At 33.6% G+C, this 21,004-nt stretch overlaps 2 protein-coding genes across 2 annotated transcripts; both read right to left on the bottom strand.

Moving 5' to 3' along the window:
• Positions 1-2,783: 2,783 nt before the first annotated feature.
• LOC109193275 (patatin-like protein 1) lies at positions 2,784-5,325 on the bottom strand. The gene is made up of 7 exons (XM_019344122.1): positions 5,058-5,325; positions 4,522-4,700; positions 4,245-4,431; positions 4,003-4,164; positions 3,613-3,915; positions 3,120-3,295; positions 2,784-3,015 (listed from the first exon to the last, which is right to left on the bottom strand). Exons 1-7 carry the CDS (start codon positions 5,253-5,255, stop codon positions 2,952-2,954), a joined length of 1,269 nt encoding a protein of 422 aa, XP_019199667.1. The 5' UTR covers positions 5,256-5,325; the 3' UTR covers positions 2,784-2,951.
• A 3,724-nt stretch (positions 5,326-9,049) lies between these two features.
• LOC109193274 (patatin-like protein 2) lies at positions 9,050-11,888 on the bottom strand. The gene is made up of 7 exons (XM_019344121.1): positions 11,593-11,888; positions 11,314-11,492; positions 10,667-10,853; positions 10,422-10,583; positions 9,688-10,002; positions 9,415-9,590; positions 9,050-9,309 (listed from the first exon to the last, which is right to left on the bottom strand). Exons 1-7 carry the CDS (start codon positions 11,788-11,790, stop codon positions 9,243-9,245), a joined length of 1,284 nt encoding a protein of 427 aa, XP_019199666.1. The 5' UTR covers positions 11,791-11,888; the 3' UTR covers positions 9,050-9,242.
• Positions 11,889-21,004: the final 9,116 nt, after the last annotated feature.

Here is a 21,004-nt window from a genome sequence, read left to right as displayed (position 1 = left end):
TATCAAGTACCAGGTAGCCCTTTTCTAGGTCGCCCCTCCGCTAGACCGGCACCGGAGGAGTGGACGACTTCACTTTGGATAGCTTTCACTCCGGACTCTTCTCGGTTTCCTTTGAACCTTATCAAGCACCGGGTAGCCCTCTTCCAGGTAGCCATTTCCCACCACACTCCGGCCTCTCAACAAGAGCACCAAAGTAGTGACAAATACACCCAAAGAATGAAGTATGAATACCGAGAATACCACATGATTGTTGTTTATACCCTTTATAGGATAAGTGAATAACAAAAGAGGCTTCCGAAAATAAACAAAAGGTACCAAACTTGAAAACCCTAGGGAATAAATATGGTATACCGAAATAAAGAAATAACTACGGTTATACCAAAAGCACCCCGAAATGAAATTTGGCAACAAACCCATAAGCCTTCAAACTTCACCAAAAGGTCCAAAGGGGAAAACAACAATCTGAAACACTTTTACTGGAAAAATACACCACAGCAAGACCAACGCAGATGGAATCTCGGATTACTGACGGAGATTTCTGGAGATTTTCGCCGAAAAATTCTGTCGGAGGTGGGCTCACGCGCCGGCGCGTGACGCTGGCAGCGGTGACGGATGGCGACGAAGTTTTCTAGATGGGGTCGAAATAAGGAGAAGAATTCATCAGTGTGGGAGGTGATACCAAAAAACCACCAGAGATGAAGAGATTTGAGGAAAACAATTGGTGATCCGGCAAACTGCGACGGTGCGTGAGGGCGCGTGCATCGGCAGATGACACTGGCGTTTCTTGGGTAAGGTCGCGACATGATTCCGAGAGTGACTGTGGTTATAGATTTTGAAGCAAACAACCATAGATACGTCGGAATTCAAGAGGCAGTCTCAGGGCTACTGTTTATGCCGAAAAATGTAAGGAAAAAGCTCTAGGAAAGTGGCTCTGATACCATGTTGAATTTGAAAGATGGAATGGCCTGGCGGGTGGAGAATAACACCACCCGCCAGTTAGGCGGAAGCAATGTGAAGAATCAAGGTCTAGGAAATGTGTATAAAACTGAAATTATATTGGTATTCTCTGTTTCTAATACCGAAACACAGTACATATATATACACAAATACATAACTGTAAATGCCTATTCATAAACTGACACCTATTCATAAACAGACACAACCCTATAGATAAAACTAACTCTTTATTTTCAACATAACTAATATATAACTCCAATATGTAATGTATATATATTATTATTATTGAAGAAGATAAGAAAATATATGGGTAACAATGAAAAAGATAACAGAAGTTATAACAGTAGGGGTATGTTTGTCCAATATTGTAAAGTACAATTTTTATATATAGCATAATGTATAAAAAAACTTAACGAAAAAAACAGACATAAATGAAGGATATAACCTTCCTTCACACTTATTATATATGTTTTTAATTATATTAAATATACCAATATTTAAGTAAAGGTTGAAATGGCCATTTTGCTTTCTAATTTTTTTTCTAATTTTTTTAATATTAATAGTGAAAATTTTAATTGGGTTTTTATTCGTAACATTGTGACTTTTTTTTTCCTATTTTTTTAATATTAATAGTAGTGAGATGAGTGAAATTTTATTTTTGGCATTTTTAAATATTAATAGTGAGAATTCTAATTGGATTTTTTATTTGTAACATTGTGACTTCTTCTCTTTTTTTTTTTAATGTATTTTCCATTCAAACTATTTTATCTCTTAATTATATTTTATATTTTATTTTAAATATTTTTTATTTTGATGTATTTTGATTGTTCATCTCTAGTCAACAATATTTATGACTCAGCTCGGTCTATAAGTATTTTTTTTTTCTTCAAAATATCTCGTTAGTTTTAATCTTTCGCCGCCATTAGAGAAGATCATTTCTGGATCCGCCCCTACCGGTAGCTATCATATTATTTGTTTACATGTACATAAACTCTGTTAACTGTATCTACAAAATGGGTTAAGTGAAGGTACAAAATTTTTGGGGATAAAGTACAAATAAGCCACTGAACTATTTGGAAAACAGCAATTAAGCCATCGAACTCGAATAACCCTCAAATAAGCCACTGAACTCGCGAAAAAAAGAGCAAATAAGCCATTGAACCCTGAAAAAAAGAACAATTAACATTTTTTACAGGTTAACCCAGGTTTTTGCTGATTGGATTGCCAAATGTTTATTTTATTTACGTTTATTATTATTATTTTTATTAATATTATCCACTTGGATAGTATTATATTTTAAACTAATTATAATCAAAATAGTTTTGTCTTGTCGAGATTTGATTTATTTATTATTATTATTTTTTCACTGGATCTTTTGTTTAAAAAATAATAATAAATAAATAAATTAGATCTATACAAAACAAAACTACTTTAATTATAATTACTTTAAAATATATTACTATGTAAGTGTATTATAATAATAAAAAAACGTAAATAAAATAAACATTTGGCAATCTAGTCAGAAAAAACCTGGAGTTAACCTGTTAAAAATGATAATTGCTCTTTTTTTCCAGGTTCGATGACTTATTTGGGGGTTATTTGAGTTCGATGGCTTAATTGCTTTTTCCCAAATAGTACAGTGACTTTTTGTACTTTATCCCAAATTTTTGTATCAAGGATCACAATGCAATATGAACCCTTGACTGCATGGTATAACAATTGGTTCATAACTATGCAGGCCATAGAGTTTGTGGGGGGGGGGGGGGATGAGGGGTGAGGCTAAATTATATTAGTCCAATTCACATCATTACGATTACACAATAGCAGAATATATAAATTTTCATCGTGATGTTATAAATAAATTGTACAATAAAATAAAAAGGTAATATAAACCTTTATTTTGCCCATGACAACAGTACAATTCAAGAACCATAAATTAAGAACACTCCATCTCAAAGAAGTATTACATTAGAGATCACACATCATCAAATTGGTTACTGGCCGTCGGCAGCAACGGTGATTCGGCGTTTTCTCTCTTCAGAGAGCAATTTAGCAAACCTGAAACCCATAAAATACCAAATTCCATCACTATCCAGACAGATATATATCATAGTATGGTACGATGGTACTATGTTTTGTGTAGTATAAACCTCGTACTATACCTTTTCAGAGCATCTTGGTTTGTTCCAGCTCCTTCGATGGGTTCATACTGCCCTGTAAAGAGATTCAACTTGGAAACTGCTTTCTTCAACAAGTTTTTCCCAATCTGTTCAAGCGCATTCAAGTTTTCCTTTGTCGAAACATCCACCGAGGATGCTGTCCCTTGTAAATTTTCCTCCTACATAATTATATCAATCAAGTCATTATACAAATTGAACCATATGCTCCATCTCAACTAAGCTGATAGTTGGATTGCACACTAATGGTTATATGCTCAACACGCCCCTTCACGTGTGTGGTGGGTTCCAAGCAACACGTGGACCGTAGTCGCTTATCGGCTGACGGTTTGACTCTATACCAAATTGAAGCATATGTTTCATCTCAACTTAAAAGTCTAAGTTGATAGTTGGATTGCCCATTAATGTAATATGCTCAACAATACATACATATGAGTCAAATCAACACTAAAACATTCAAATTTGATCAATCAATTACCTGAATACGGAGATAATTATCTCCGGAATTAAGGGCTTGGAAAATGGTGGCGATATGATAATCCACCATATCCGAACTTGCATCGGAGAACACATCAATCAAAGGGTTGCCGTCCCCTTGAGACAGCCACCCCAAAACACCCCACGCCGCCGCCTGCTTCGCCGTGTACTTGGAATCGTATTTCGCCGTGCCGGTGCCGATCGACAATATCAAGAACCGGTGGCACCCAATCGGCTGCTTCGACGGGTTATCTAACAAGAACTTCGGATCCTTAGTGACCATCCTTTGCGTCACCACAAGAGTCTACACATACATTAAAAATCACAAAATTAAATATAACGTTACACTTTACAAAAAATAATGTTAGAATCTAATTAGTAGTATATATACCGGATTGTTTGCTGCTACACCGCCGTCGACGAGGTTGTACTCGACCTTTGCGCCGTTAGCGTCGGTGGTCTCGAAGTAATGGCCGGGTAAGTACGTCGGAGCGGCGGAGGTTCCGATGCATATGTCGGACAACTTAGCATTCTTTTCGGGGGAATCCTTAACCTGTATTATTATATTATATTAATCAGAATTTTATGCACTTAGAGTTCGGAAAAATTAATGATAGATAGATGGGTTCATACGTCACAGGTGGTAAAAACTACGGGTTGAAAAGTCTTGATATCAAAGGTAGGAATGACAACGTGAGTCAAAGTTTGACTCAACCGAGTATCTCCGCACAGGTTTTGTATTAACTTGTGTAAGTATTTTCCGTCATACTTGGGACCTGAGAGCAACCTGGTTGCGTCTCTCACCGTTTCAAATATTCCACTGTACAAGTAAAAACATCCCATAAATCATTAAATTTGTCAAAAAAAAATCATTAAACTTGTCAAATCATTTAGAAGACAGTAGTTTTACGCTGAGGGAAAGATCTTTGCTCCGTGCTCCTTGTAGAAAGGGACAATATCCTTGCCGGCGTAGAGGGGGCGCTTGTTCTTGTCCGGCGCGGCTAACATGGTGGTCATCAGCCCTCCGGTGCTGGTTCCGGCGATCACGTCGAAGTAGTCCGCAACTCTTGCATCCGGACCGTCCAACGCCTGATCATATACAAAAATAAAATATTAACTTTTTTAAATATTTATCTGAACTTTAACCTGTACACACTCTCGGGCAGTGACTACAGTTTCTATATATATATATACTCCCTCCGCCTCATTTTACCTGTCCCAAAATAGTGTCATATTTCTAAAATTGAACATAACTATCACTCTACATTTCTCAATTTACCCTTTTGACTTTTCAAATTTCTAGAGGTAAGTACAATTGTACTTTATACAAACAACACCTACTTTTGAGAGACAAAATTCAAAAGTTAGTAACATTTGTTATGTTGTATTAAAAACCGTGCAAAAAGCAAGTAAGGCAATCAATTAGGGACGGAGGGAGTATCTTACTTGAAGCTGCTTTTCAAGATAAGCGACAATGGTGCCGGGAATGATGCCACGGATGCCACCTCCGTCGATGCTAAGAATGGTAATAATGCCGCCGGGAGGGATGGCTGCAGAGTTGTACTCTTGGGTGGCGGGATCGGGGACAGTGGTGGTGGTGGTGTCAGCGACCGTGGACGATGCGGTTGTGTGGCTGTTCCCCATTTCAGATGTAATGAAGAGATCCAAATGTTAAAGATTTTGGTTGGTGGTTTAATGTGAAGATTAGAGCAGAAGTTGAGAGTTTATATAGGACTAGGAAATTTGATAAATTATAGGAGTATATTACTATATTACTATTTCTGCACGGATGCATGGGCTAACTAACCTCGTGCCCCTCGAGCTTTATTTTATTTGTCTTTATAGTACTGTTTGGTTGTTGGATAATGCCGTTCGCATTTCACTCAATAAATAAGATGTTTGGACATATTTGGTACGTACTTTCTTAACTTAATTACATCCGTCAACTTTATCATGTGCCGGCCAAAAAATAACGAAAACAAGAAAAAGAAAAACAAACATTTTTTACAGTTATAATGCTATTGAGAAATGTTTGATAATTAATACTGTACTCAAATTTTTTAATTATAACAATGCATTGAGAAACACAGGATGATGTGTCCGTTCATGCTCATCATGAAGCTAGCAAACACATATGCAGCAAAACTAATTAATTAAAAAAAAATAATAATCATGAAGATTAACTGTTTGCTCAAATAGCATGTAGTGACCTCTCCTATATGGGAGGTCATGAGATTGAGCATCAGTTTGTTTGAACATATACTACAATGTAATAGAGTCAGTAGCATTCAAAAAAAAAAAAAACACTTCTTCAAACTCATTGCACATATAGTCTTCCTAATGTGATTTATTGGGTTTCCCTCGTCATAAAGAAAAACAAAACAAAACAAAAAAAGATTAACCTATTTGATGCTAAATAAATAAAATTATAACTTACTTGATAGTGTAAATACTCTCAAGTATACATATTGGAATACGAATTATAGAATAGTTAGGGCACAATAGCTCGGTGGTTACGGCTGAAGGTCGGAGGTTCCCGAGCATGTAAGTACTCTAGAGAGAGTGAGAAAAAAGTCAATTTTGCAGGCATCAAATGTGGTATTTATAGGGGCGAGAAGGGGACACATATCGAGTTCTCGGCATGGCTGACACATATCGTACATGCAATCGATTGGTTCAGGAACAACACACTAATAACCACCTGTACTGATATAGTGATATGATATTCTTGACCATCCACTGAGGGATGTCGTCGAGCTAAAGATACGGAATTGAATCTTAATTCTCCAAGCAATCCTGCTCCGGACGACATCCTCGATCGAACTAAATAGGTCGGGGTCAATCCCCAAGTAACGCATCGCTACAGCAACAGAGCTTTAGATCGGTCGATGTACTAAGGTCGGAGATATCGGGCTCGTGGTTGGTCAAAATCGGGATGGACCTCTCTCGATGAGCTGACCGAGTACCGTATACTCGCTCGTGGTTGGTCAAAATCGGGATGGACCTCTCTCGATGAGCTGACCGAATACCGAACAAGTATACGGTACATATGGATAGGTACGTACACCCAGGATATATTCCATATCATTACTAAATCTTATAAATATTTTTAAATATATTTGTCACGGTTCAAACATGAACAAAAATGTGCTGCGCTGGTCGATCGCTACTAGATAGAAATTAATAATATAATACGTATTGTAGCACATGGTACAACCAAATTTTTATATGAAAAATGTTTAATACTGCATGATTGATGCCTGCTTTAATAAAATAAATTATGACTAGTATTATTGTTGTTGTTGTTATTCATGATTAATAATACAGAACATTTTTTACTTCAGTTTAATAATTAAGCTTAGTTTTGCTTTCAAAAATAATAATACAGACAATCAGCAAGTGGAAGATATGTTGTTTACCCACTGGACATGTGCATATATATTTCTACTTGTAGTGCTAAAAAATGTAATATGTGAAAGCGACATGCAAATAAAATATATACTAAATATTTTGCATCACTTTAAAAATGTGTAATATAATAATAGGGCATATAAATTTTTAGTGATGAGAAAAACTCATAACCACTATCTGAAGGTGTATACTAGGTAACTCTTGCCTTGTGACCCTAAGTCCCTAACCGGTAAATGATCACAAGAAGATAAATCAGTCTAGATTACCCATAGTTGACCGACTCAAATCAAGAAGGCCAATAGACTAGAAGGGGATATATATTTAACCAATTTAAAATGCATAACATATCAATAAAATTAAAATTAAATATTTATAATATTGAAATTAGAAAAATATAAATATATGTGATTATATCAAAATGAAAATTATGATGTGGACCATGATCCACATTACATGATAAACCACTGATAAATGTTTATTTTTAATATAATTTTTTTTTTGCCAATGAAAATTTATTTTTAATTACTATAAGATCACTTTTAGTTGGTACCAAAAATGAAGCTATAAGACACAAAATGAACATATTGTACATTAAAAAAGAATTTTTTAATATACTAAAAATGAATTTATATATCAATAGTTCACCTTGCAATGTGCATTACATCCACGATATAATGATTGATAAGTATACATAGGCTAGTCATATGGGCCATAGGGGTGGGAATAGGCCAGGCCCCTTGTAGGGGCCTATGTCATGGCCTAATTAAAGCCTAGTTAGGCCTAGCTCGTTTAGTAAAAAGGCCAGGCTTGAGCCAATTTCAAAGCCTATTAAACTAAACAGGCCAGGCCTATATATACCAGGCTCGGCCTTCAGGACTACAGGCCTGGCCTATATATATATATATATATATATATATATATATATATATATATATATATATATATATATATATATATAGGCCAGTATATATTATTTAGATATACTAAAGTTTTTAAAAAGTCTTAACATGTAGGCTTTAATAGGCTAGGGTAGGACATACTTTGAAGCCCTTTTTAATGACCTAAATATTAAACAGGCTTTAAAAAGGCTTCAGGCCAGGCCAGACTAATTGCAGGCTCAGGCTTGAGCCTAACAAAAAGCCTACATACAGGCTCAGGCCCAGGCCTAGGCTTTAGATTTTCGTAACAGGCCCAGGCCTAATTTTCCAAAGCTCGGCTCGGCTCGGCCTATTTCCACCCCTAATGGGCCACAAGCTAAAGCACCAATTGTTATACATTGGATTAATGTGCACTTTGCATTGTGAACCTTAGTCCAAAACGATATTTAAATTATGTGCATGTAGTTAATATATTATGTACATTGAAAAAATTGTGATTTTAATCCACTAATTCTACTTATATTGTATACTCAATCCATGAATTATTACCATATACATATTTCCCTTTTTAATTATGTGTAAAGTGACAGTTTTAATCCATCAACAACAAATTATATTAACATTAACATTATTGCACTTTAAATTCTCAAATTATTGAAAGACATATTAGTCCTTTCATAAAATTTTCTCAAATTAGTGCACCGTGGACTGTGCACTGTGGACCCTGTTGCATGTGTATGGGTATTATATTGTTAGATTTTGTGTTTTGTGTTATGAATGTACCTTTAAGAGTATGAATTCTATACATGAAACAAATTAGTAAGTGTGTCTTATGTTATGAATTTATGTGTCTTGTGTTGTGAAATTCTGTGTCTATGAACATAAATTATGTACATAAATTAAATTTAAAAAATAAATAAATATATAACATGTGTATAAGTTTTGTGTTGTAATTTTTTGTGTCTGTGTTATAAAATCTTGTACCTTGTAAGTATGAATTTTGTACTTTGCCTTTTCATTCCAAAGTGCATATTAGTATATGGACCTTGTTCCATGATATAAATTGCCCATAGAGTTTAGGTAGGGGATGTGAGATTGAATTAGCCACTTGACATCACAATGTTTACCACAATTTGTAAAAAGATTGTACAATACAGAAAAGGATTCAATACAAACCTTTATTGTTCTCATAACAAGTACAATTCAAGAACCAGAAAATAAAAGGCACTCAATCTCATTATTATTATGTAATTAAAGAAGTGATCTCGGGTATAATAAGGTTATGGACTTCCAGTAAATCAATTCAAAGTACTTCGGAAATCACTGATGATCAACATATCAATTACTGGACAGCGGTGGCAGAAGCGGCGATTCGGCGTTTCTTCTCGTCAGAGAGCAATTTAGCAAACCTGAAACCCATCAAATACAATACGAAATTCCATCAATATCCAGATAGATACATCATAGTATGGTACGATGGTACTATGTTTTGTGCAGTAAATTAAACCTCGTACCTTTTCAGAGCATCTTGGTTTGTTCCAGCGCCTTCGATCGGTTCATATTGCCCTGTTAATATATCCAACTTCGATACTGCTTTCTTCAACAAGTTTTTGCCAATTTGTTCAAGTGCATTCAAGTTTTCTGTTGTCGTAACATCCACCGAGGATGCTGACCCTCGTAAATTATCCTCCTACATTATTACATTAACGGGTTATTATGTACCTGTCTGGTCATAATGTACATGAGTCAAACCAGCACTAAAAGGTTGAATCCAATCAATTATGTACCTGAATGCGGAGATAATTATCTCCGGCGTTAAGGGCACGGAAAATGGTGGCGAGATGATAATCCACCATATCGGAACTTGCATCGGAGAACACATCAATCAAAGGGTTACCGTCCCCTTGAGACAGCCACCCCAAAACACCCCACGCCGCCGCCTGCTTCGCCGTGTACTTGGAACCGTATTTCGCCGTGCCGGTGCCGATCGACAATATCAAGAACCGGTGGCACCCAATTGGCTGCTTCGACGAATTATCTAACAAGAACTTCGGATCCTTAGTCACCATCCTTTGCGTCACCGTGCTAAGCGCGACAAGAGTCTACACATACATTAAAAATCATAAAAAATAATAACGTTACAACTTATACGACCCGACAATTACAATAGCCCTGTTTGGTAAAATGGTTATAGCTATTAGCTGATTGTGCTAATTAGAGGATATAAATAGTTGATAACATTGACAGAGTGTAGAAAAGTGTTCGGTAAATTAGCTGTTAGTTGATAACTGTTTAGTATAATTTCTTTTCTTAAAAAGCTAATTGAAAAAGTTGCTTGGAGTAGCTTTTTAAATTTCAGCCGAGTCGCAAAAAGTTAATTAACCAAATATTTATATTGATATTTTAATTAAATTAAACAATTAATAATAATCAAATAAGTCCAAATTAACCTATAGGTCAATTTTTTACCAAACAGGACCAATAAATTTAATTAGTAGTATATATATATATAAATATATACCGGATTGTTTGCCGCTACACCGCCGTCGACGAGGTTATACTCGACCTTTGCGCCGTTAGCGTCGGTGGTCTCGAAGTAATGGCCGGGTAAGTAAGTCGGAGCGGCGGAGGTTCCGATGCATATGTCGGACAACTTAGCATTCTTTTCGGGGGAATCCTTAACCTGTATTAATATATTATATATTAATCAGAATTTTGTGCACTTAAGAGTTCGGAAAAATTAATGATAGATAGATGGGTTCATACGTCACAGGTGGTAAAAACTACGGGCTGGAAGGTCTTGATATCAAAGGTAGGAATGACAACGTGAGTCAAAGTTTGACTCAACCGAGTTTCTCCGCACAGGTTCTGTATTAACTGGTGTAAGTATTTTCCATCGTACTTGGGACCTGAGAGCAAGCTGGTTGCATCTCTCACCGCTTCAAATATTCCACTGTAAAAACATCCAATAAATCATTAAACTTGTCAAAAAAATTATATATATTAAGAGTTTTTATTTTCACTTTAGGCCTCAATTATTTTCACATTTAACTTCAAACTATTAATTTTTTACATTTGATTTAATGGCTTTTAAATCATTACCATATTTTATCGTTTTGACTTAATTTCTAATTACTAGTAACTTATTTTAAAAGAGTAAAAATTGTCTTTTTTCATAAACTTCTTGAAGGCAAAACTGAAAATGACAATTTTACCCTTCAAGATAAGTCACTTGCTTAAAATTTAGTTACTATGATCAGAAATTAAGTTAAGTGATCAAATATGACAATGATTTAAAAGTCGTAAAATTAAATGTTAAAAAAGTAATAATTGGGAACCAAATGTAAAAATAGTCCTTAGTCGTCGGACCAAAAGTGGGAAAAAAAAAAAAAACTCATAACTAAGGCTCTTACGCTGATGGAAAGATCTTTGCTCCGTGCTCCTTGTAGAAAGGAACAATATCCTTGCCGGCGTAGAGGGGGCGCTTGTTCTTGTTCGGCGCCGCTAACATGGTGGTCATCAGCCCTCCGGTGCTGGTTCCGGCGATCACGTCGAAGTAGTCCGCAGCTCTTGCATCTGGACCGTCCAAAGCCTAATCATCAAACATAAAAGCAAAATATAATTATCTAATTTTTCTCGTGGCCCAAATATCACACTATAGAGCAGAACAGAGAGTAATTTATATATCTTACTTGAAGCTGTTCTTCAAGATAAGCGACAATGGTGCCGGGAATGATACCACGGATGCCACCTCCGTCGATGCTAAGAATGGTAATAACGCCGCCGGGAGGGATGGACGCGGAGTTGTACTCTTGGAGGGCGGGATCGGCGGCGGTGGTGATATCAGCGGCGACGGTGGTGTCAGCGGCGGTGGTGTGGGTGTTTCCCATTTTGGATGTGATTGGAATTGATGGTAGAAAGTGTTATGAAGAGATCCAAATGATAAAGACTTTATGGTTGGTGAAGATTAGAGCAGAGGGATATAGAGTTTATATAATAGTAGGAAGTTTGGTGAAGTATATATTACTATTTCTTTCTCGCGAGGGATGCATAGGTTAAGCTCGTGCCCCTCGAGCGTTATTTTATTATTCTTCTTTATAATATTCTTTTTTTTTTTTATTTTGTGTGTGTGTGTGTGTTTTGGAAAATGTCATTCACGTTTCTTAAAAACATTTCACACTGTCCAAGTAATAAATTTAAAAAGATGTTTGTCACACTGTCCAAGTAAATTTAAAAAGATGTTTGGAAACTGATATTTAATAATTCTTGTTTTTTTTTTTTAAGGAATTAGGTTCAAATATACCACTCAACTGTACAACAAATTACAATTAGGTCATTAATTTCAAAAAATATACATTTGGATCTCTAAACAACACAAACTTATGCAATTCAATCCAAAATGACATATTTACCTGAATATATGCTGACGTGGCGGTTACCAATTTTTTTAAATAAAAGAAAAATAACATTTTTTCTCCTGAATTATATACTTATAGCACTTTTTCTCTCCGAATTATTCAAGTGACTATTTTTTACCTCTGAAATGTTAAATGAACATATTTTCCCTTAAAATAAATATTTCATTTATTTTTCTTCTTTAACAAATTATGACCACGATTTGGTTCAAACCGAACAGACACTATAACAACAAAACCAAAATATTCCAATTACAATTTAGAATCGAAACGTGATATTTAGAGTTTATTAAAATCGCGAACTGGACGACCGGTTCATGTTCCGAACTGAAACAAATAAAATACAATTTTTGTTGAATTTATACTATTTTAAAAATAAAAAATAAAAAATAAAATTTTAAAATAAAGACGGTTCAAAATCGCGAACCGGATCTGGAATCGCCGATTCATGGTTCAGGATCCGGTTTTATCGATTCATAATTTTAATAAACTGAAATTCAAATATTAGGTTCTGGATTTGAATCATAACCGGAAATTTTCAATTCGATTGCTATAGTGCCAGACTGCCAGCTCAGTTCGAACCGAACCATGGTCTTCCCTACGTGCTTCTTGCAAAAAAAATGAAGAAAGACTTGTGGGAAGCTTGGTCAAACCAAGAAAGACATGGAAGTTTTTGGGCGTTCTGATTCTTTTTCTTAATCAAAAGATAGGAGAGCACCCCTTCTCCCGAAGTTACAGGGTCATTTTGCCAAGTTCCTAAGCAATAATTTGTCGAAGAAGAAAAATAAATAAAATGTTTACTTTAACGGTAGAAATGTCAATTTAATATATCAGGGGGGAAAACTGTCACTTTTAAAATAATTGAGGGGGCTAATGTGCTTACATGAATAATTCAAGGAGAAAATGTGCTATAAACATATAATTCAGGGAGAAAAAATGTCATTTTCTCAAAAACAAAAATTAAAATAAATACAAATTATTTAAAAAAAAAAAAAAAATACAAGAACAACCGGAAACGAAGACGAATTCGTCTCCATGGCCAAGAGACAAAGACCTTCGTCGTCCAGCCGTTGAGACGAAGGTCTTTGTCTCCGGTCATGGAGACGATTCGTCTTTGGTCGTTCTTGTTAATTATTTTTAAACTTTTTTTTGTTTATTTTAATTAATTATTTTATTTTAAAATTAGTGACCGCCAAGTCAGTATACTTTCAGGTAAACAATCATTTTGAGTTGAATTGCATGCGTGTGTGTTGTTCAGAGACCCAATTGCATATTTTTTTAAATTCGATGGCCTAATTGCAGTTTAGTGTACAGTTGAGTGATGTATTTGACCCTTATTCATTTTTTTAATAATAGTTTTTTTTTTTTTTTTTTTAACAATAGTAAAATAAACCAGTAACGAAGGTATATATACACTATCTTATTTTCAATCATATTTCTAATTAAAAGTAAAATTAATAATTTTCCCAACATAATCAATTCCGAGTTTTCAATTTGCTAAACGAAGCAATTGAAATAAATTAATGTCAATACAATTGTAATTTTGACCCATTATTACAGCTCGTTTAATTTGGTTCAATAAAATAAGAATTTTTTGCCTTAATAAATCATTCAAACTGTGCCAAGTAATTTGTAGCTCAATTGCATCTTGTTTAGTATTTTAAATTTCTAGTTACCTAAGAGAAACAATTGATACATGTGGCCCTGTTTGGTAAAAAATTGGTATAGGTCAATTTTGGCTTTTTAAATCACTATTATTTGTTTGATTTAGTTAAAATATCAATATAAGTATCTGGTTAATTAGTTTTTTACAATTTCAAAATGCTAAAATTTAAAAAGTTACTCCAAGCAACTTTTTCAATTAGTTTTTTTAGAAAAGAAATTATACCAAAAAGCTATCGGTTAACAACTAATTTACCAAACATTTTTCTACAACAGCTAATGTTATCAACTAGTTATACCCTCTAATTAACACATTCAGCTAACAGCAAACAACCATTTACCAAACAGGGTTTATGTTACACTCACATATATTTATTATGTACAAGCATTTGAATAATTACAATTATTTCAGATAATTTATTTACTACAAATCAAACAATGAAATATAAAATTGTCTTTATTAATTCAATTCAATATAATTAAATTTCATTCACTATAAATCTTTTTTACGAACAAAATGCATGAGTCACTAAGGTTTCATTTAAAACAGCATTTAGAGTGGTTTGAAATTAATAGCGCTAACTAATGTAATATCAATTTTAGTATCATAGCACTAATTATTTCAATCTCATCATAAAGAAAACTTTAAGTTTAATCAATGTGTGGTGTTTTTACTATTATTTATTGTACCATGACACTTCAATATTTTAATGTTACGTTAAATTTTGCCTAACTTTTAATAATCCAATCAAAATCTGTTTGATTGGAGGTCTATTTTTGGTACCTATTGCTTCAATAATAAAGCTTAAAGTCAAAATTTGTGTAATAATAAGTACCAAACCTATTTCAAGTAGTGCATAGATCATCCCCAACAAAAAATTTTGAGGTGTTTGTTTGCACACATGGACTAGAGAGACAATGAATTGGAGGAGAGAGAAAGAAGTGAAGAAAGAGAAAAAAAATTGCACTATGTATGATTTTTTTTGTGGGATAGGAGGGAAAAAAAGAAAAAATTGACCTCCCTTAACTATGATATTTTTCTAACAAGTTTTTTTTTTTTTTTTCTTTTTGCTCATATTTTCTCCCCTCTTCAATCTTATTTGGCCGGCAAAAACTTTGTAAAAAATAAAAAAGCAAAAAAAAGAATCACTCTTGAGGTTGTTTTTAGACATTGACAGCTTTTGATACGAATTTTGACTTTTTTTTTTAATAATAATTTTAAATTTTGTTATTTTATTATCTTTAGAAAATGAGTTTTGATATTTAAATGATGTAAATAAAATATTGTAGGATTAAAAATGTTATTTATATGATTATATGACACTAGGGTCCAAGATTGAAATTAGAAAGTGAGATTGAATTATAATGGTAAAGATAGTCTTAGTTATTTTACTTTTGATTATTCAAGCATAGTGAAGATATGACATATGGTATATCTTCATTACTGTTGAGGCTAATCCATATTTGATCCGACCTAAGACTACGCTTGGGATATGTTTACCATCTATGTCAAACTATTGAATCATTATTCAAGTACTAGTAAGAATACACACATTGCACGATTAAATTAGTGTCCAAAATAAAAAATTTTAAAAAATAAATACTTAATATAATTTTTAAAGAGTTAATACCCAAAATTGCCCTCGACTATAGTGGTTTTTCTCAATTTCGTCCTAAACGACTTTGGTGACCTAATATCGTCCCAGACTTTTGTGTTTCGCTCAATTTAGTCCCAGACTTTTGTGTTTTTGCTCAATTTAGTCCTTCATTTGTTATTCTATCCATTTGGTGTTAAATAAATAGACAATTCAGTAATTTTAATATTGGCATCTCTTTACTCATAGACATGTGAACTGCGAAATCCTTTTTTTTTACGAATTACTCCCAGAATTACTCCTAAAACTGCGAATATAAAATTTGATTTGCAGGTCCGGGAGTAATTCTGGGTGTAATTCGTACAAGAAAGAGGAATTTCGCACTTCACAAGTTGAAAGTAAAGAGAGATCAATATTGACATTACTGAATTGTCTCTTTATTTAACACCAATTTGATGGAATAACAAATGGAGGACTAAATTGAGCGAAACACAAAAGTCTGGGACGATATTAGGTCACCAAAGTCATTTAGGACGAAATTGAGAAAAACCACTATAGTCGAGGACGATTTTGGGTATTAACTCAATTTTTAAATATGAAAGTTAATTAATACAGAATTAAAAATTATTTTCAATATAATCAAAAAATTATTTTTGCTATAGTCAAGGGACCATTTCAGTAAATAACTTTTCGGAGGAAATGGTGCATGTGATGACCAAAATGGTCCCTTGACTATAGCAAAATTACCAATTTGGTCCCGAGTTAACGGATGTCTAACGGTAAGATTTTTAAAGTTGAGCAATTTAATTGGTTAAAAAAAATAGTGAAGGACCAAATCGGTAATTTCGCTGTAGTTAATGGACCATTTCGCTAAATATAATGAAAATAGCACAAGATTCAAGATCAAGAAGGAATTTCATAATAAACACAAGATAATAGATCGAGTTAATACCCAAAATCGTCCTCGACTATAGTGATTTTTCTCAATTTCGTCCTAAACGACTTTGGTGACCTAATATCGTCCCAGACTTTTGTGTTTTGCTCAATTTAGTCCTCCATTTGTTATTCCGTCAAATTGGTGTTAAATAAAAGGACAATTTAGTAATGTCAATATTGATCTCTCTTTACTTTCAACTTGTGAAGTGCGAAATTCCTCTTTCTTGTACGAATTACACCCAGAATTACTCCCGGACCTGCAAATCAAATTTTATATTCGCAGTTTTAGGAGTAATTCTGGGAGTAATTCGTAAAAAAAAATGGATTTCGCAGTTCACATGTCTATGAGTAAAGAGATGCCAATATTAAAATTACTGAATTGTCTATTTATTTAACACCAAATGGACAGAATAACAAATGAAGGACTAAATTATATTGAGCAAAAACACAAAAGTTTGGGACTAAATTGAGCGAAACACAAAAGTCTGGGACGATATTAGGTCACCAAAGTCGTTTAGGACGAAATTGAGAAAAACCACTATAGTCGAGAACGATTTTGGGTATTAACTCATAATAGATCAATGCAATAAAGCAAGAAAGTAATTAAATTGCAATAAAAGTAAATTGGAAAGAGCTTAGCTAAATGGAGATGAAATTGAATATTCAAGTCTTCAATCATTGCTTCAAATGTAAAGATGTAATTGAATCTAACCCCGTTATGAAGTTTCTTCTTACTCTCGGCAGCAATTCTGACTTCTAACTCATCTTTCATCTTGTTAACGTTCGAATTGAATTAGACTTTGTAGTCTGTATAGAAGTTGTAGCTTTTTCAATTATCTCTCTAATGTCATTTGAATCACTTGATTTTAACACTCTTAGTCTAAAATATGACTAAAATATCAAGACGTCGCCTGATAGAGAAAAGCAAGTGAGTAGTGACACAACAGAAAAAATACTAATTTTGCAAAAAAAAAAAAAAAAAAAAAAAAAAAAAAACATAAAAAAAAAAACAAAAACTTATGCGAGTTGATGTAATTTGTGATTAGCTATTTGTATATATTAATAATAATTTTTTCATGTCTAGTAAGGGGTGGTTGAGTGGGTGGAGAATGTTGTACTTGAAGGTTACACTCTCGGTCGATCGAGTCCGTCGCACAAGGTATTTCTAGTGCAATTTATATCACTCGTGTGGCTTGTGGTCTATTATACATGAATGGATATACCCAATGTACACTATCAAATAGTGACAGATGATTTCTCTCGTTACCCAAAAATAATAATTTTACCGATCATGGATTAATTAAATAAATAAAAGCATGTAAATAATATAATAAATGTAAAATACTGATGTTGCAAGCCACAGTATATTATTCATATAAAATAACTATTGGAGTATCTATTTATTTAAGATATATATTTAATTTATTTATATTAATGTAATCAATTTGAAGATCATTGGTGCTGGCATACAAGATATTATATATATGCATTATGCATATATATATGATTTGCAAATTGCAATATATTCGTTGCACTGACCATATCGGAATAGGTTTAAATTATTGCATAAAATATTGAATATATTATTTTTAAATATTTTGTTACGTCACAAATAATTTCTCCAATTATTCGAAGAGAATAATACCATTTTTTATTACATAATAAGTTTGTAACTCACTTCACGATCGAGTTCACGACAATTAGTTCAAAGACTTCAATAATTATATATGTAAATTAAAAAAAAATTATATATGTAAATTAATATATGAAGGATGACAGTGATTGAGCACCACTATACATGGATTTGTACCTTATAATAACCAATGTTGTAAATTAAAAGTTAGGCGGCAGAAAAAAAAAATAATTTAACATCATTTAGGCAAGTGACAATCAGTGGTCAAGGGCAATTGGGTAATGGTGTTAGAAAGTCTCACGGACATATGTGGAACGAGTGTGCCTAAGTTGCGGAGTTATGCGGAACGTTGGTGCCTGAGTTGCGGAGGTTTCTCTATTAGGTGTTTGGTAATTAGCTGATAGCTAATCGGGGCAAATCGATTCAGAAAGGTGGTGGCGCGGCATGAGGGACCAAGGATGACCCCGGCCAAGGTCGATCCTGGCTAAGGTCGAGGTCGAGCCCGGTTGGGGTCAACCTCGACTGAGGTCGACCTCAAGGTCAACCCTGGTTGGGGTCGATCGATCTCGGCTTGGGCGGACACGACCCCAGGACTTGTGGCGGAAGGCAGCTTCGGTGAAGGCGTCCTAGGCCTCGGGCGTTAGGACACCTACATCTTGTCTGAATATTACATTCGATCTTCTTGTAATTCTCCTACAAACTATAATCAATACAAGAATTGTCTCCGCGACATATATTCCTTGTCTTTTCGCATTTTATTATTTATTCTTTATTTATCGGGGTTAGTAATTCGGACTACTCCGAATTAATTAAATCCATCAATGTGGATTCTGATAATAATTATATATAAACACTACAATAACCAATAAGTATTAATGATAAATTAGACTTTTAAAATGAAAATGCAATAAGCTGGTATGAATAAGATGCTCAAAGTAACTTTTTCATTTTTACCTTTAATGGCATCAAGCCATCAATAAGCTGTCAAGCCAAAAGTTGTTTACCAAATACTCTTTTTAATTGTTTGACGGCTCAAACAAGCTAAACTTTGGTCGATAAGTCATTTTCTAAACATTCTCTATGATTATGTATAATTTTATGATTTGGTAGTTGTGCTCAGGGGCAGATCAGATTAAGAGGTCGAGAGGACAATAAGGGCAGTCCCCCCCTCCCCCCTCCTCTCTCTTTTCCCACCCTAACCTATTATATACATGTGTGTGTATGTGTATATATAGTAGATGCTTTAATAGAAGTAGATAATATAATCTTATATAGGAAAATTACTAAAATTTAAGGTAGCTTAGTTGGTAAAATGTATTTTATTATTTAAAAGAGATCAAGGGGTTCAAACTTGTTGACTACACTACTCTTTCTAAATGTTTTTTTTTTTTTTTTTTTTTTTTGTGAATTTCTTCATTTTTATATTAATTATTATATGAGATTTAAAATGTGTTATGTGTGATAATAATTATTTGAATTAATGAATTAATTAATATGAAATATGTTCTGTAATTTAATTATTAATATTATTTTAAAAGAAAATCTACTTGTTGTGAATTATTTAATCAATGTACTCTATAAGTTGTAATTGTGTGCCACCGTATTTAAATTCATATACAAATACATATATAGATCAAAGTTGTTAACTAAGTTTGAGTCTCTTTTGTGAATTTATAATATCAAGGTTGCAAAACTCGGCCGCCTAGCCGCCTAGGCGCTAGGCGGCACCGAGCCTTAGAGTTTCGGCCGGCCGCCTAGGCGGCCTGGGCGGCCAAACTCGGCCAACTCGGCCGAGTCGACCGATTTTGTCCGATTTTGACCGTTTTTTACCGATTTTGTCTGATTTTGATCGATTTTGTTCGATTTTGACCGATGTCATCTTTCATTAATTATTGATTTTAATATTATTATGACATTATGACTTATAAATTATCATTATTTCATTTATTTAGATGTATTATTTGAGTGAACGTTGAAAACAACCTCATTAAAATTGTCGAACTATAAGCCTGTCACTATTTTTTTTAATTTTTTTGATGCCTGCCTATCGCCGCCTAGAATCCGCCTAGGCGCCGCCTAGACCGCCTAGGCGCTAGGCGCTGCTCGGCCGCCCGACTAGCGCCTACCGCCTACTGCAACCATGATATATATATATATATATATATATATATATATATATATATATATATTGTTTTTATATATTGATTTAGGGTATAAATAATGTTTGGTTTATGACTTTACATACTAGGAGTCGGAATCAAAATCATAGTTAGTGTTTGGTTAACAAATTTTTAAAACACATGCAATTATGAGATTTGATTACCCCTCCAATTAAAAATCTCATTTTCTAATTAAAAAGGGGTATCATTTCATCTTATTAGTAATCTAATTTTTAAGTTTGGATGATTACTTTTAGATATTTGTTTTCATTTTTTTTGTTGTTCATATTGATGCTTTGGATGTTATTTTATTATGATCAATTGTCTTAATTTTTTGTTTTTTTAAAATATTTATTCTCATTATGAGGTCATATACAACCAAACATCAATATTGATAATCATTCTAATTCCACCCTATTACCAAATATACAAAATACTTTCACCAAAATCTATTACAATTATTAAGTATTTGATTTTCATTTCGAATCCAATTTTTATGTGCGAATCAAACATAGTACCCTTATAGTTAATTATATAATTGATTGGATAAGAACAGCAACAACGACCGATCATCCCAAGCCACCTATAAAGTCATTGTGTTTAAGAAATACGTTACTGTCGTAGTGTGGACGGATAACGTGCATTAATTAATGAAGCAATCACATATCTCAATACTGGTGCCTGATGGGCTAAATTTAATAATT

The sequence above is a fragment of the Ipomoea nil genome, unplaced genomic scaffold (assembly GCF_001879475.1).
Source record: "Ipomoea nil cultivar Tokyo-kokei standard unplaced genomic scaffold, Asagao_1.1 scaffold1848, whole genome shotgun sequence".
Lineage (NCBI taxonomy): Eukaryota > Viridiplantae > Streptophyta > Magnoliopsida > Solanales > Convolvulaceae > Ipomoea > Ipomoea nil.
This window is presented reverse-complemented; position numbering and strand designations above follow the sequence as displayed.